At 36.1% G+C, this 15,603-nt stretch overlaps 2 protein-coding genes across 2 annotated transcripts; both read right to left on the bottom strand.

Annotated features, from left to right (window-relative positions):
* Nucleotides 1–889: 889 nt before the first annotated feature.
* LOC112697591 (uncharacterized) lies at nucleotides 890–9,147 on the bottom strand. The gene is made up of 8 exons (XM_025750822.3): nucleotides 7,810–9,147; nucleotides 7,044–7,505; nucleotides 6,690–6,883; nucleotides 5,649–5,885; nucleotides 5,295–5,453; nucleotides 2,918–3,011; nucleotides 1,386–1,874; nucleotides 890–1,251 (listed from the first exon to the last, which is right to left on the bottom strand). The coding sequence occupies exons 1-2, from the start codon at nucleotides 8,986–8,988 to the stop codon at nucleotides 7,482–7,484; spliced, it is 1,203 nt and encodes a 400-aa protein (XP_025606607.1). The 5' UTR covers nucleotides 8,989–9,147; the 3' UTR covers nucleotides 890–1,251; nucleotides 1,386–1,874; nucleotides 2,918–3,011; nucleotides 5,295–5,453; nucleotides 5,649–5,885; nucleotides 6,690–6,883; nucleotides 7,044–7,481.
* A 1,688-nt stretch (nucleotides 9,148–10,835) lies between these two features.
* On the bottom strand, nucleotides 10,836–12,801 carry LOC112697582 (BRAP2 RING ZnF UBP domain-containing protein 2-like). The gene is made up of 6 exons (XM_072199906.1): nucleotides 12,292–12,801; nucleotides 12,110–12,218; nucleotides 11,919–12,033; nucleotides 11,727–11,824; nucleotides 11,383–11,489; nucleotides 10,836–11,284 (listed from the first exon to the last, which is right to left on the bottom strand). Exons 1-5 carry the CDS (start codon nucleotides 12,603–12,605, stop codon nucleotides 11,436–11,438), a joined length of 690 nt encoding a protein of 229 aa, XP_072056007.1. The 5' UTR covers nucleotides 12,606–12,801; the 3' UTR covers nucleotides 10,836–11,284; nucleotides 11,383–11,435.
* Nucleotides 12,802–15,603: the final 2,802 nt, after the last annotated feature.

The raw sequence follows: 15,603 nt of genomic DNA, 5'->3' as shown, positions 1-15,603 counted from the left end.
GGACCGAACAGACCAGAACCGTGCTTCGATTGCAGTGTTAAATATGCATATATACAAATAACACACAAATAAAAATATATATAATATATAATATATATAAATGTAAATATATTATAAATTATATAGATTATAGACATATATATTATAGACATATATATATATATATATATTTTAAATAGATATATTATATATATATATACTATATACTATACTATATACTATATATAATATAGAATATTTACTAATACTAATAGTAATAGTAATACTATACTAATAGTAACATAGTCAACTATTCGTAACAGTTATTTTAAAAAAAGTATACAATGTACATTATATGTATATACACAGGCATTTACATGAACATATGATAAAAATATATATATATATATATATATATATATATATATATATATATAGAATATAGAATTATAGAATAGTATATAAGAAGAAGGTATTAGAAAATGTATAATGATTATAAAACATAGACAATAAAGACAAATAAGATATATATGACTTGATAGTATAATAATAATATAATGCTAATAGAATAACGTAGAATGTATATGCGGTGATTCTATTATAAGGTATAATAATGTATAAATTATGAAATTTTGATTTATGAATTTATCAAGTAACAACCCCGATATTAATGATCAATGAAATTCAATCAATGTATCTCACGTACATAGAATTAACAACAAAATCATGAGGGTACATTGTTTGCATTATTAAACAGATATCTACAATTGCTATGATTTATAGAATGATGTTTATGTATATAACAATTCTTATCCATGCATATAAATGGATATCTATCAGCCTGGATATGGTGAACAAAAAAATGGTGGGGACGAAACTAATACGCAACTAATTCATGTGGCATACTGCATGATGATAAGAAATAATATAATATATAATGTATAGTCTGATAGCATTATCGAATAATATATATTAGGCCCGTAAGATACATACATATATATAAGAATTTATAAAACACATAGCATAGTTACATATGAGCCTTTCTAAAACTACCAAGGTTTAAAAACACAGTGGCACACACGCCCGATAGTAAATTAAGAAAGAAAAAGAAACAAAAGACGCTGGACGAAATCCGAAACCACAACGGGAGAAAACGGGAGGAGTCGAGACTAAACTTGAAACATGCATTAGATATGGTAGGAGAATCATGGGTCAGAAGGAAAGGTCGAGAACAAATCTAGCGACGGATCCACTCGGAGAAACTGGCAGCATCTGCAACCAAAAACATGGTGAGAGAATTCTACTGCTTAGATACCCGTTGAACTCAATGAGCGAAAAAAATATTTGTGGGAGAGAGAGAATATCCCTAACACAATTGGATAATATTAAAATAAGTTGGTCGTTACCTCCTACATGGGTCGGAGTAAGTGATCGGTCCTGCGAACCAAGGTCAAGGTGGACCACGAGACTCGCGTGTGACGTAGTCGAGGCAACATACACAGGACAGCCGAGGCTGTTGGTCGAGATCAATGGGCTGCCGAAGGTGTTGCTGCGAACAGGAGAAGTGGGAAGAGTGTATTCAATGGAAAATGGAGGTATAACGTCGCCCGTATGCATCACAGCACGAGAAAAGACGCGGGTTCGATGATGATTAACACCACTGCTTGCTGGAGCAGCAATGCTGGTCCGAGAACGTGGCCTTGGGTACGCAATGCGGGATCCATCAAGGTTCCTTATAGAGGTGCATAGAGTGCTGTCACCTTCATAGTAGGCGCGCAACCAAGCTCCATGCCTTATGTTGTACGCGGCAACCATGGAACGAAAGCCCTCAGAAAAAAAAAGCATAGTTACCAACCTTGTCTAGCATGACACGAAACTCATTACCATGATTGTCCCTAAACATCATGAAATCACCAAGTTCATGACGAAAAGCGCGATAAAAAGGACCGGGGACCGGGACTCGTCTTTGAAAAACATATGGAGAGGGCAGAGACAAACTGAGAAAAACTCGGTGTGTGTGTGTGTGTATAAAATATATATATATATATAGTTATCAAAGACACACCTCGTCATCATCAGAAAATTAAAATAGCTAAGTAAAAGTACGTGCATGAATATTTCTTTGGACTCTTGGCAATATCTCCATATATAAATAACTATTTAAATGCACAAAAATATGAAAATCAAAAAAATATAACAGAAACATTTATTTAACTACAAAATAAAAAATAAATTTTTACTCGTAGTAGTAAGAACATCTCAAGTGATAGATATGGACAGAATATTATAAACATAGGAGACAAATTTTGATAGGAACCGTATATTTTCAAGTCATGTATATGTAGAGTATATATATATATATGTCTATATATATATAAAAATTAAAATAGCTAAGTAAAAGTACGTGCATGAATATTTCTTTGGACTTTTGGCAATATCTACATATATAAATAACTATTTAAATACACTAAAACAGGAAAATAATCAAAAAATAAGACAGAAACATTTATTCAACTACAAAATAAAAAATAAATTTTTTATCGTAGTAGTAATAATTTCTCAAGTGATAGATATGGACAAAATATTATAAACATAGGAGACAAATTTTGATAGGAACCGTATATTTTCAAGTCATGTATATATATATATATATATATATATATATATATATATATATATATATATATATATAATGTGCCATAAACAATGATAAATTTCATGAAAAATGTATGATATAGGTTAAAAGATCAGGGAGAATATGGCATGCGGCCATTCAGCCAAAGGAAAAAAGGCCGGGGATTTGGACAACCACAAAAGATCACGCTTTACATGATTATCTTCAAGTAGCAGATAGAGTATATTAAATAGATAGCAAAAAAATAATATATGATTTATGAAGATATGAATAAGAGAGACGTTGAGGCAAAAGGAAACGTACGGCCACAGGGTCCAATGCAAGGAAGAGAAGCCTATAAAAATCAGGGTTGGGATCACCATTTTCACCCGCATCAGCCGATGGCCATAGGCACATACTTCACAAAGAACAGCAACACTGTCAGATGCTATGTACGGACACAAAAATCTCATTTTGCCTTATCTTGTAAACAGAAATCGCTAAAAAAAGGGATGCATAGGCTTGTGTGTGTCAACATAAATAGAAAACAACATATATATTGGTGACTCACCCATGGTCCACCAAGCTGTAAATAAACTTTTGTAGGATTTCAGAGAATGACCGCATGTCTAAAAACAAAAACAACTTTGGGGGAGACAGCGGATTCCCGTGGAGTGGGGGGGGGAAGGGTGTGGAATGTGTTGCGTGAGTAAGTGATGTAGGGTGACCGGGAATATATATATATATATATTTATTTATTTATTTAAAATAACATATGTATGTGTGTGTGTGAGAAACGCTCATGCATATAAGTGGGGTTATGAATGGGCCATTCAAATATTTGTATTAACTTAGTCATAATTTTTACCTTTATATTTATGTATCTATGTATCTATTTATATATTTATGTATCTATGTATCTATTGTTGTAGTTACAAATTAAGTAATATATATAGTAAGCGGTGCCTAGAAAGCTGTGAGGGTTAAAAAAAAGACTAATAATAAAAAAATTGTAATAATAATCGTTGATGCAATTGATGAAAGAATGAGAGATAAAAATAAAAAGTTATGAGCAATAATTGAAGAAAACTATATCAAAAAGGATTATATTATGAAAGGACTGAGCATATGATTACGTCCACCGTGGGTCGGATAGAAAGAAAAAATCTGGATTAGATAGGCAAAATTGAAATGGGAATATTGATATTTATAATAAAAAGTTATGGAATGAAAAAAAAATAATGTCAGATTGTAAATTAAAATAATAAATTAACAAAGCAGTAATATTTGTTGAAATCGTCCAAAAGATGAGAAATAAAAGAAAGAAAAATTTGTTTGAGTAAAGTTTTGAAATAATAAATAAAAAATGAGAAGTCAATTATTAAACAAAACTATTAAATAAAATTATTATAGCTAACAAACGAATAAACCTATTGAGCTGAGGAGATGGTGACATAATTTATGGTATTGTTATAAGATATATGGGATCCGTAGTCATGGGCAGGTTTGTTATTTGGGCCATCCAGGACCGGATAACAAAGGAGAGATCGGATTACCTACACTAAAGGAAAGGATTGGCATAAATAAAGAATTGAAGAAGTAATGAGTAAAGCAATCCGAGAGTGAGGTGGGCACCACAAGTGTGATAAGTATGAGTATTTTCATGATAATAAATTGCATAAGTTAAATTAAGCACTTAAGCAATATGTAGTATGACCAATTAATCGAATAAAAGGAGAGACAAAAGTGATTTAGATGATAACAATGCAAGGAGACCAAAAAATTAAGAAACAATTGTTCAATAATCAAAGCAACCAAGCGGTGTTCAGTAAAAAAAAATGGGCCCCCTGAAGCACATTAAATAGAATCCCAGCTGATGTGATGATAAGAGGGCTTATTAAATAACACATTATAAATATTTATCATGTAATACAACGAAAACTAATCATGATAATGACCAACATACATAATAAAAAAGATATATATACAATATATAGCAAGTAATATATGTCGACGGTTTAGAACTAATTAGGCACAGTTTAGGGAGCACTGTATACGCAGGAACCGGGGAAAATTAAAAAATGTGAAGAAGGAAAAGTTCCCGCCTTTTGGAGTATAGCGCGACGAAAATTGATAAGAAGCAGGTACTCAATAAATGCAGATCATCAAATAAGATCAGCCGGCAACGAAGTAGTCTGAAGACTAAAAATAGCATTCATAATAACTTAGTTTAATTACACCTGACATAAGTATGACTAAAAGAAGATAAAGTATCATTAAATGTAATTCACAGAAAGTGTTGAAGCAAGTATGGAAAATGAAGTTCAATAACTCCAGGTAGGAATCTGTCTTGTCACGATAGATTCACAGGGTTGAACAGGATGGATAGGAAAGAATAGAACAGACCTAAACTAATTCATTGCGTTGAATCACCAAGCATATTGAAATGGAAGCAAGTTTAGATGAATGGGCATGTGGGATGGATGTATCATACATGGAGAGATGCATCGGAACCAAGCAAAAACGGTACGGGGACATCATAGTCAAAAATGAGCGCTATGACAGATTTCAAAAGCGTTGACGTATATGTAAATGTATTTGCAATGCAAAAGCTAGGCTAACCTATTAGCATAGAAATAAATAATAAATAAGAAATGAATAAATTTGGGAAACAGAAATTATTAGGAGGAAAAGAACATACTTGGCAGCCAAAAATAAAAGGGAGGACGCATAGAGGCATTGGTTGATTGCATCTAACAGGTTGTTAACCAGTTGAATGATGAGCACCAAATGTGAATAGCAAAAGTAACGTTGCCAATGGTAGCTTAGCGGGGGAATTCAGCAAACAGGAAGTCATCGCCTAATAAGCAAAATGTATTCAAGCTAAATCAAATTGTTAAATAGGTCAAGATATGCAACCCCAGTCAGAGTAGTAGGGATCATCAGCAGCGCACCTTGATTTTGGCATGCATAAAGGAACATTTACTTATATAAAAGCATGATTGTATAAAATAGCAACCGAACATAACACAATCTCAAAAAGAATAAAACTTACACGTTGCAATAGGCAAGATTATGACGTGCACAAAAGTTAACAGATTGCTAGCCTGGAACCTCATATGCATTAGAAGCTTGGCGACAATACACAGTTCTGCCACCCCCGAGCGAGTACAACTCATCCAGCAGTTCAAACACTTGACTACATGAATGATGAATAGAAGCCCAAACTCTTCTTCGATCTCTTGCCAAAGCACACATTGCCTTTGCCTTAGTCCCAATTAAAAACGAGGCACTGCAACAACAAGACATGTAAAACTTTATCCGGGCTAGGAAGATCTTTAAAAACTTAGAAGAGAAAATCAAAGCACAGAACACATGAATTCACCACACACAGGTCTTTTTCTTTTAGCGCATGGTATCATGTCTCCAATAACCGTCCCTATGCAAGTTTGATCAAAATGAAAAAAATATTGACAAAATTCATATTGGGTTTGTAAAAAATATGTAAAAATTGTTTGTTTCCCAAAAAAACGAATCAGAAATTTTTTTAAACTATGTTGTATATCTAAAATCTAAATTTTAACTCTTAAAATTTAATAGACAATAAAAAAGTGATAAGTTAAAAAAAAGGAACTTAATTTGTATTGGCGCAATTAAAAATGGTTTCTTATGTTTTTCCCCTGGAATCAAAGTCAAGGTGGATTTGTACTTGTAAAATAAAGATAAAGATATAACTACATACAGAGACCGAACAAATAAATCCATATAAATCATTTTTGTGTTAGATGAGTTAGTTGAGAAATGTCAATATAACGATGCTTTAATATGTCATATGGCATATGTGGCAATTTAATCTTCATTTCAGATATATAATAAATAATAATACAATAATATATACTACATATATATAATATATAATGCATTATACGCTGATTAAGAAAAGACAAAAATAATCCTTTAATTATTAATTGGATCACTTTATTCTTGACTGCAAGAAAAGAAAACCCTGTGTTTAACTATTAGTGAGGATGAACTATAATTGATGGTATTATTAAAACTATGATCATTATAGGCAAAAGCACAGTTGACTAATAACCTGCGCACAGAGAAGGGGACAGTCAAGGAAAGCAGCGCCAGGAAAGCCTATATCCTCGAACAATGCATTAACGAAGCAATGCCGCACAAGACTCGGAGCTGCATCGCAGATGAGGTAGCCCAAAAGTGGATGTAATTAACAGTTCCGGTCAACGAACTTAGCCAGAATAAACAAATGGGGTCGTCCGGCAATAGCTGAAACACAAGATTTTTCCATGCATGAGGTTTGAAAATGCGATTTCTTGAAGAACACAAACCGAGCATAGCAGCAACACCGGCGGAGGAGCTAAAAATTTGCGAAAACAATGTAAAAAATTAAAAAAAATCACAATAGATTGGATGAATCGCGAGTTACCGAGGTAGAATGCAAAATGAAAAGGGTCCCGGCCACGGTGAGGAGCAAGTGCCACCATAACGGCGAAAATAAGCACATGCGGAACGATGATAGAGACGCATAGCTCCGCCAACCTGATAACCGCGAGTGACGGCCGAGGCAAGGGATCTAATAGGATATGAAATCAGGGAAGGCCGTTGCAGTAGGATTAGGTCAAAAGATAAGTGTGGCCCAATGCTATACCGAAGCACAGTAACAAATGCAATAGATTTGGGCCCATGTGGAGAGAAAAGGCCGGTAATCCCTGAGAGAATGTTGATGCGTCTAATGATGCTTTTGGATTGAAACGGCGGGTTGAAAACGGCAGCCCAACGGATCAGGCGGGCTGTGGATAAGTTACAATATGTTGCAAATAGAGGACAAGTAACCGCAACTCAAGGTTCTTGGCCAAACCAACCATTACCATAACCACCAAATCCAGACCTAGCATTACCAATAAACAATGCCCAACAGGTTACATGATAACCAGGGAATCAAAAAGCGTGATTTATAAAAGATAATTATAACATGAAACATTCATAGCTCAAGAGAGATGGAGACAAAAGTTCTAAACTATATCAAACCCATTAGCCCCCGGAACATGATGCATTAAACCCGGGGGCCAAAACTAAACACTCCCTATGTCAAACCACCAACTTGTTAAGCAAGTGCATACAATAGACTAAAGGAATCACAGAGCACAAAACATCTCGTAAAAGAACAATACGATAATCAGCAAGAGTCATACTTTTATAGAAAACCCCATGCAACCCCGGATGCAAACAACTCCAGGCCATGTAATGCTTCCAATAAACTTCACAACTCCGTCGTTGAGACCAATAGAGCGGAACTGGGCAACCGAAACAACGTCATCAAGTGACGCCGCAGCACCGTCAAAGCCGCAGACACAGTGGCTGATCCCAAGGAGATCGCGGTCTATCTTCAGGGAGGGTGTTTCCGTCATGTTAGTGACAGCAATAAAGAGATGTCGACCCCAAGACATGGAGCCAGCATTGCTAACTTGGATGGACATGACATGTACTCCAAATCTCAAAGCGGACCGCTCATACGTTATGACATCTACATAATCATCGTGGCCAATCAAGGTGGGATGATCCACACAAGCGCCTGCGCCTATCTTTATCTCATCCCACGCGGAGTCCATAGTTGCAAATCGAACCACTGAGACCGGTGTCTTCGTGAATCTACCTTCACAATTGACCCAGAAAACCCAGCTGCTTGCGACGGCATACCCACTGCCCAATCTTTCGATCATTGGCGGGGTGCGGACAGGGCCACTCCATCTACCCGTAGTCGAGAGATACATCTGCACGTCGTATCCAGGACTTGCCACATTACGCTTCGTCAGACTGAGAATTTTATAAGCATCACAACCCACGATGCTGAGAAAGGCATAAGCAGAGCAGTCGTCACGGTGGTTATAGTGGTAGCCGTCAGACCCGGGATCAGCAATAACAGACCGCGACGAACCCAAAGGCTCCCAAGTGATCAATGAACTCGAACGACCGTCTATTGAGAATCTTGCACATAACTTGCTGAAGTCTGTTCCCACAAGAGAAAACCAGGTCCATTCAATAGGAGTCGAAATTGGAATGGCTACACGAGTATCAAAGACAAACATGGAAAGCCTTCCACAATCAGCATCTTTCAGGGGGTTGTCCAAGTGTAGAACCACCGCCTTCCCACCAAACGATTTGAAATGAGTCACCATGTTACTCGCCCGGTTCAATCTGCCGTACCAATCGCGAGACATACACCTCCCCCTTCCTATAGTTTTTGCATCAGAATGAAGGAAAATCTTCAAAATCAAGTCGGTTGGCAAGGCAGGGGTGTTGAAATTGGCCTCATCGCTACCATGCCCACCGTGTAAGGCATGATCAACCTCTTCGATTGTTGTTCGGGACATTCTAAATCGATAGCGAAGTTTTTTTGCTAGAAGGTGGAAATTCTCTATAAAGGGTAGAAATATTTCTCTACTTGGTGTGGGTTCCTACACTGTCAGGGTCGCTCTACTTAAATGCACAAACAAAAGCACACAGCAGAACACAATGGAAAATGAAGAATTAAGAGTATAAAATATAAATCAAATTAATATTATTATATTATATTAATATTATAAATTATAAATTATATATAAAATATAAAATATATATAAAAAATATAATATATAATTTATATATATAAACAAATAAATAAAATAACCATACTTTGATTGAGACCGGAATTGAATGACAGCAGGAAAGGGGTCGAATTGTCAACATTCAAACGCATGAGCTGGTTGAATGGTTTAAAACAAAATAAGGCCGCGAAACAACTGTGCTAGAAAAAAAGGATTCATCTAGGATCGAAGTTTACCTGGGGTTGTGACACCTGGACAGCTGAAACCGGAATTTAGGATATTAACTTAGGATTTCCAACTCATTTCGATAGTATTGTATTTCTTTTTACTATAGATTTAATATATGTAATTTTTTAAGGATGAACAAGTTTTTTATTTTTATTTTTACCTTAAGGGCTTATATAACCATCATAAAATTGATATTATTGATAAATTTTATTCACCCTAAAATAAGAACAATTAATTTAAATTTGGATCATTTCTCATTTTACAATAATGCTTAGCATATAATTAGGTGAGATAAGGATCCAACGAAGACAATATAACTTTGCATTTAAAAATGTTATTTGCACATTAAAATTAGTTATTATGTATAATATATGTGTAGTTTAACTTAATTTTTATGCGTATTTTATTTTTTAATATATATTCTAATCTAACGGTTAATTTTGATAGATGATTTTAATATACATCTAACATTATTTTTTGAAATATATAATGTTTGAGTAATAAATATCAAATATTGACAAAATGAAAAGGCATATTAGCATGAGAATTATCAAGTTTCAAAGTGAAATCCTAAACATTGTGGTTATGAATTCATGATTCGATTCCACTTGCACACAACCACAAAAATCATATTTCTCTTTCACCCAATGAAATAATCATAAACCAATCCATGCGTCAACTGAAAAAGGTAACACACTGAGCAACGATGATGAATATTTTGAAACTAAAAATCGTAATTGAGAACATAAACAGATAGTGTCTATCTAGAGCGACGGCCAGCGCAACAATTAAATTGAACTCTTATTGGTTTTTATTTCTTTATCCAAAAATTGTCAATCATCATACTATCAGAATAGATTAAGCAAACTTCAAATTCGTGTCAACAGTCGCATGATAGTAATGCGCAATGTAACGTAATTTCTTTCCCTTTTCATTGGTTGCGTAAGAGAAATTAGCACTCTAAGTTTTTTGATAAAGAGTAACTATTTTATGAAGAAGACATCAACCATAAGAAAGATATAAAAGATAAAAGAATACATCTCCTCAATCTCAAGCAACTTTACTTTCCAAGCATCTTTATTTTTAATAAGATTCTCATTAAGCTGTAGACACAAAACACATATAAACATTTGCAATACAATTTTCTCTCCTTATGATATATAAATGAGGTGCTGTGATTATGTAATGAGAATTTTTCACAAGAAATTCTTAACAATGGATTACAACTTATTATCTCTTCTAGAAATTTCTTCTCTTTGATACATCTGTCAATTTTTGCCTGAATCTTTTGTTATTTAATACTGACAGCCTTTTGAATAGCTTTAGAGATTTTTCTCTCAGTTTTTTTTTTTTACCTCTTGCAACAACAACTCAAAATACTACAATTAACACAAAGAAAAGTGAGCAATACGGGAATGTTGGACATGATGCAGCCTCAATAGATTCACTGCAAATGACTATTAGAATCCACTTACAGATTTTTGGTTTTCAAGTTGAGTAGCAAACAATTCATTGTACTCATTGACAATTTGCAAATGTAAAAAATAAAATTAAACTTACAGAAGCCAAGATTTTAGAAAAATAATTTGACTAGTTTTGCAACATTACAGCTTCAACTTTACTATTAAGTAACGCCTCGCTCATGGAATTATCTTCACAACTGCAACTTCCACACCCATTCTCTGCATGAACACAGTGAGTGCTCAGCTCAACCAACTTCCCATCAATTTTGGACTGAATAAGTCTATGAACATAGTTGTCTCCCGCAAAATCCCACACACACTTGGTTTTCACATCTAAGGCATAGCAATGGTGTGTCTCTTTCCAGTGCATGATGGCATGTCCTGCTTTATATCTGAGACACCATTGTCTCAGGAATAAGATACATATGACTGGGATATATTCAGCAAAGAAGCAGTATAAAAAATAAGGGTTGAAGAAAAATTTCCTCACCTTCCACAGCCAACAAACCCGCATATAACACATATCCAAAGGTTCTCAGTAGTCTAACAAACAGAACATATGGATTTTTCAGCTTGCTGTTGGCAATAGCGGCACACCTGAATAAAATAGTGGGAAATTTTTAAGCAAACAAGTACAGAGATTCAATAACTAGCACTACGTCAAACTTATTTAGACATGCTAGCTAAATTAATGAAAAGTCCGAAAAGAACAGTGAATTTAAACACCCAACCAGGCAAGCACGCAAAATAGTTCAAACAGCACAATCAAGTGTACGCTATATACATGTTAATGAATGTGATACACAGAAAAAGATTGGATCTGAAGGGACTTACTGGACAAGAAGAATCAACCCATTTTGATATGCATGAACAATGAAAAGAATGATTACATATAGTAGTGAGAATTCTACTGGTGTCTTGATCTAACCGCTCTGTAGACAACACAAAACATGGATGGAGTCATAGATGGTGATGGATAATATAATAGTGAGAGTGGGCAATGCATATCTAAAGGGGAGGTTGTACCAAGGCAAACTGGACATGTGGGCTGTTTAGCGGAGGTAGCATTGGATGGTTGGGCATGTTCAATGGAACCAGTGTACTGCACATCCAACGTGAAAGGAACACGGCAAACCTCAACCTACAATTGAAATAAGAAGAACAAGTAGGAGGCGGTGAGAGAGGGAGCTAATGGAGAAAAGAGAATGGAGAAGGACCTCCAAAGAGGAGAAACGGCGGCCATTGTAATGCTTGAAGAAGCTGTCGGTGGAGCTTTGATTGTCGAAGTGGATCAAAATGCTGTTTTGATCTTCCATTCCATCCATTCTGAAACAAGAAGGAAAGAAAGTGAGAGAGCAGTGAATGGAAGAACAGAAGGGGGAAGGAGGGAGGGTAGTACCTCACAATGCACATCTCAAGGATATCGTGAAGGAAGGAACCACAGAACTGGAAGAAGTCGGTGTAGGTCATGTGATTGGGGACGCCGATGATGAAGACGAGGGGTTTACGTCCAAAAGGGAGGGTAGAAGGGGGATCTTGGTCGGGGAAGAGATGCATGAGGCCGCGGGTCTCCTCGATCCTAGGGTTTCCAGAGGAGAAGTTGAAGACGGAGGTGGAGAATGATGAAGGCTCCTCGTTGGGGATTGGAATTTGAATTGAAATTAGGATTGGCGGTGATGAAACGGCAGTGCTGGAACGCCAACTAGTAGACATCGCTACACCTAATATTCAAACCTACGCGCGCACACACGTCTCTTAATTTTAATCACATTTTCCCCCTGCTCCTGCTCCTCCACATCTCCTCCACTGCTCCTACTTACGTGTTCTATAGATGATTAAATAACTTTTTAGTTAAAGGTTGTCCGTAAATGTATGATTTGGTTGTATGTTGGGTCTTATAAACCAGAAACGCTCAGCATGTTTGATCAGATGAGATGGTATATTAATGTTATCTATCAAAAGCATTAAGCATGTATTTTTCTTTTTTTTGGATAGAAAGCATGTCTTCGACTGTGACTCCTATATATGTATGGGCTTTGTTTTCGGCCGTAAGTAGTAACATGTCCTCTCTGTAGACCTTGTACGGCGTTGGGGAAGTGCTCATCAAAATCCACTGTGCCATTCAATGCGGCATTCTCATCCAAATACTCTCCCAATTTCAACTCCTTCATCTTTCCATTTCTAGCAGAAATGTCTTGCCATTTTGGAACACTCTTGACATCACCATTATTGCTCACGTACGTAACCGAACCACAATTCTATATTCTCCTCTTCATTACTCACATTCACAACTACTCCATCGTTCTATAGATGGGTCACAAATGCAGCTTCATAATGAAGGATCTAGTCAGAAACCTCAGACAAGTGGCTATGCTCAAGGAAGAAGAATGTCAACACCTACCAAATATACCAACCAAGTGAACTCATTAAAACTACATCTCATGTATGAATATTATTTTAAGTTATTCAGTATAAGTGTATAACTGAAATTCATATGCTTCGACTCTTCGAGTAACGTTATTCTTGTCTACATTCTTTGACCTCATAGTTGCATTACATGGATATGATATCCCTGTATATTAATAATAACATTACTTCCAACATTTTCTTTTTTCTTGTATTTGAATCAACACTAATTAATATTTTTTATTTACTAAAAATGTTGATCTAATCCCCTAACATTTTACTCTTCTATTGACAAATAATATGATGTCTTTTGTATACGATATAATATGATGGCGAATATTTTTCTTTACTCTCTAGCCAGTAGCAACATTGTGTCAGGAATAAAAATAATAATAAATAAAGACAATAAAACATTTTGGGAAACAAGCTTCACTATTGGTCAAAAGGTGAACAAATTCATGTATCGTGAATGTATCATCTCGTTTTACTTAATTTATATGTAAAAGATAATATATACAAATAGAACTGAAAGCGATCCGAGTTGCTCGACTTACGAATAGCATTATCGTGTTCATGCATTACTGATGAGCGGATAATTTGTACGCTTTTTGGCATTGTTTTTAGTATGTTTTTAGTATGATCTAGTTAGTTTTTAGTATATTTTTATTAGCTTTTAGTTTAAATTCACTTTTCTGGACTTTACTATGAGTTTGTGTGTTTTTCTGTAATTTCAGATATTTTCTGGCTGAAATTAAGGGACCTGAGCAAAAATCTGATTCAGAGACTGAAAAGGACTGCAGATGCTGTTGGATTCTGACCTCCCTGCACTCGAAGTGGATTTTCTAGAGCTACAGAAGCCCAATTGGCGCGCTCTCAACAGCGTTGGAAAGTAGACATTCTGGGCTTTCCAGAAATATATGATAGTTCATACTTTGCCCAAGATTTGATGGCCCAAACTGGCGTTCAAAGTCACCCTCAGAATTCCCAGCGTTAAACGCCGGAATTGGCACAAGAATGGGAGTTAAACGCCCAAACTGGCACCAAAGCTGGCGTTTAACTCCAAGAAGAGTCTCTACACGAAAATGCTTCAATGCTCAGCCCAAGCACACACCAAGTGGGCCTGGAAGTGGATTTTTATGTCATTTACTCATCTCTGTAAACCCTAGGCTACTAGTTCTCTATAAGTAGGACCTTTTACTATTGTATTTTCATCTTTTGATCACTTTAGATCTCTAGATCATCTTTGGACATCTAGTTCTTAGATCTTTGGGAGGCTGGCCATTCGGCCATGCCTAGACCTTGTTCTTATGTATTTTCAACGGTGGAGTTTCTACACACCATAGATTAAGGTGTGGAGCTCTGCTGTACCTCGAGTATTAATGCAATTACTATTGTTCTTCTATTCAATTCCGCTTGTTCTTGTTCTAAGATACCATTTGTTCTTCAACTTGATGAATGTGATGATCCGTGACACTCATCATCATTCTCACCTATGAACGTGTGCCTGACAACCACCTCCGTTCTACCTTAGATTGGGTGGATATCTCTTGGATTCCTGATACACGATGCATGGTTGATCGCCTGACAACCGAGCGCTCGCCTGACAACCGAGCCAGCCATTCTGTGAGATCAGAGTCTTCGTGGTGTAGGCTAGAACTGATGGCGGCATTCAAGAGAATCCGGAAGGTCTAACCTTGTCTGTGGTATTCTGAGTAGGATTCAATGATTGAATGACTGTGACGAGCTTCAAACTCCTGAGGGCGGGGCGTTAGTGACAGACGCAAAAGAATCACTGGATTCTATTCCGGCCTGATTGAGAACCAACAGATGGATAGCCGTGCCGTGACAGGGTGCGTTGAACATTTCCACTGAGAGGATGGGAGGTAGCCACTGACAACGGTGAAACCCTTGCATAAGCTTGCCATGAAAAGGAGTAAGAAGGATTAGATGAAGACAGTAGGAAAGCAGAGAGACGGAAGGGACAAGCATCTTCATACGCTTATCTGAAAGTCCTACCAATGAATTACATAAGTATCTCTATCTCTATCTTTATGTTTTATTTGTATATCACCCATATCCATTTGAGTTTGCCTGACTGAGATTTACAAGGTGATCATAGCTTGCTTCATACCAACAATCTCTGTGGGATCGACCCTTACTCGCGTAAGGTTTATTACTTGGACGACCCAGTACACTTGCTGGTTAGTTGTGCGAAGTTGTGTCTATGCCATGGTATTGAACACCAAGTTTTTGGATTCATTATCGGGGATTATTTGAGTTGCAAAAAGTATTGATCACAATTTCG

Source organism: Arachis hypogaea, chromosome 1 (assembly GCF_003086295.3).
Source record: "Arachis hypogaea cultivar Tifrunner chromosome 1, arahy.Tifrunner.gnm2.J5K5, whole genome shotgun sequence".
NCBI classification, from domain to species: domain Eukaryota; kingdom Viridiplantae; phylum Streptophyta; class Magnoliopsida; order Fabales; family Fabaceae; genus Arachis; species Arachis hypogaea.
The sequence above is the reverse complement of the archived record's forward strand: the minus strand, read 5'-3'. Positions and strand labels throughout refer to the sequence as shown.

Bases quoted from the DNA above. Each gene is read 5' to 3' on its own strand.
- LOC112697591 (XM_025750822.3), bottom strand. From the start codon at position 8,988: ATGTCCCGAACAACAATCGAAGAGGTTGATCATGCCTTACACGGTGGG. The intron at 7,506-7,809 runs GTATGACTCTTG...TGGTAATGCTAG, and splicing joins GCATGGGGTTTTCTATAAAA to GTCTGGATTTGGTGGTTATG.
- LOC112697582 (XM_072199906.1), bottom strand. From the start codon at position 12,605: ATGTCTACTAGTTGGCGTTCCAGCACTGCCGTTTCATCACCGCCAATC. The intron at 12,219-12,291 runs GTACTACCCTCC...TTCTTGTTTCAG, and splicing joins CTTGAGATGTGCATTGTGAG to AATGGATGGAATGGAAGATC. The intron at 11,490-11,726 runs GTAAGTCCCTTC...TATTTTATTCAG, and splicing joins GGGTTGATTCTTCTTGTCCA to GTGTGCCGCTATTGCCAACA.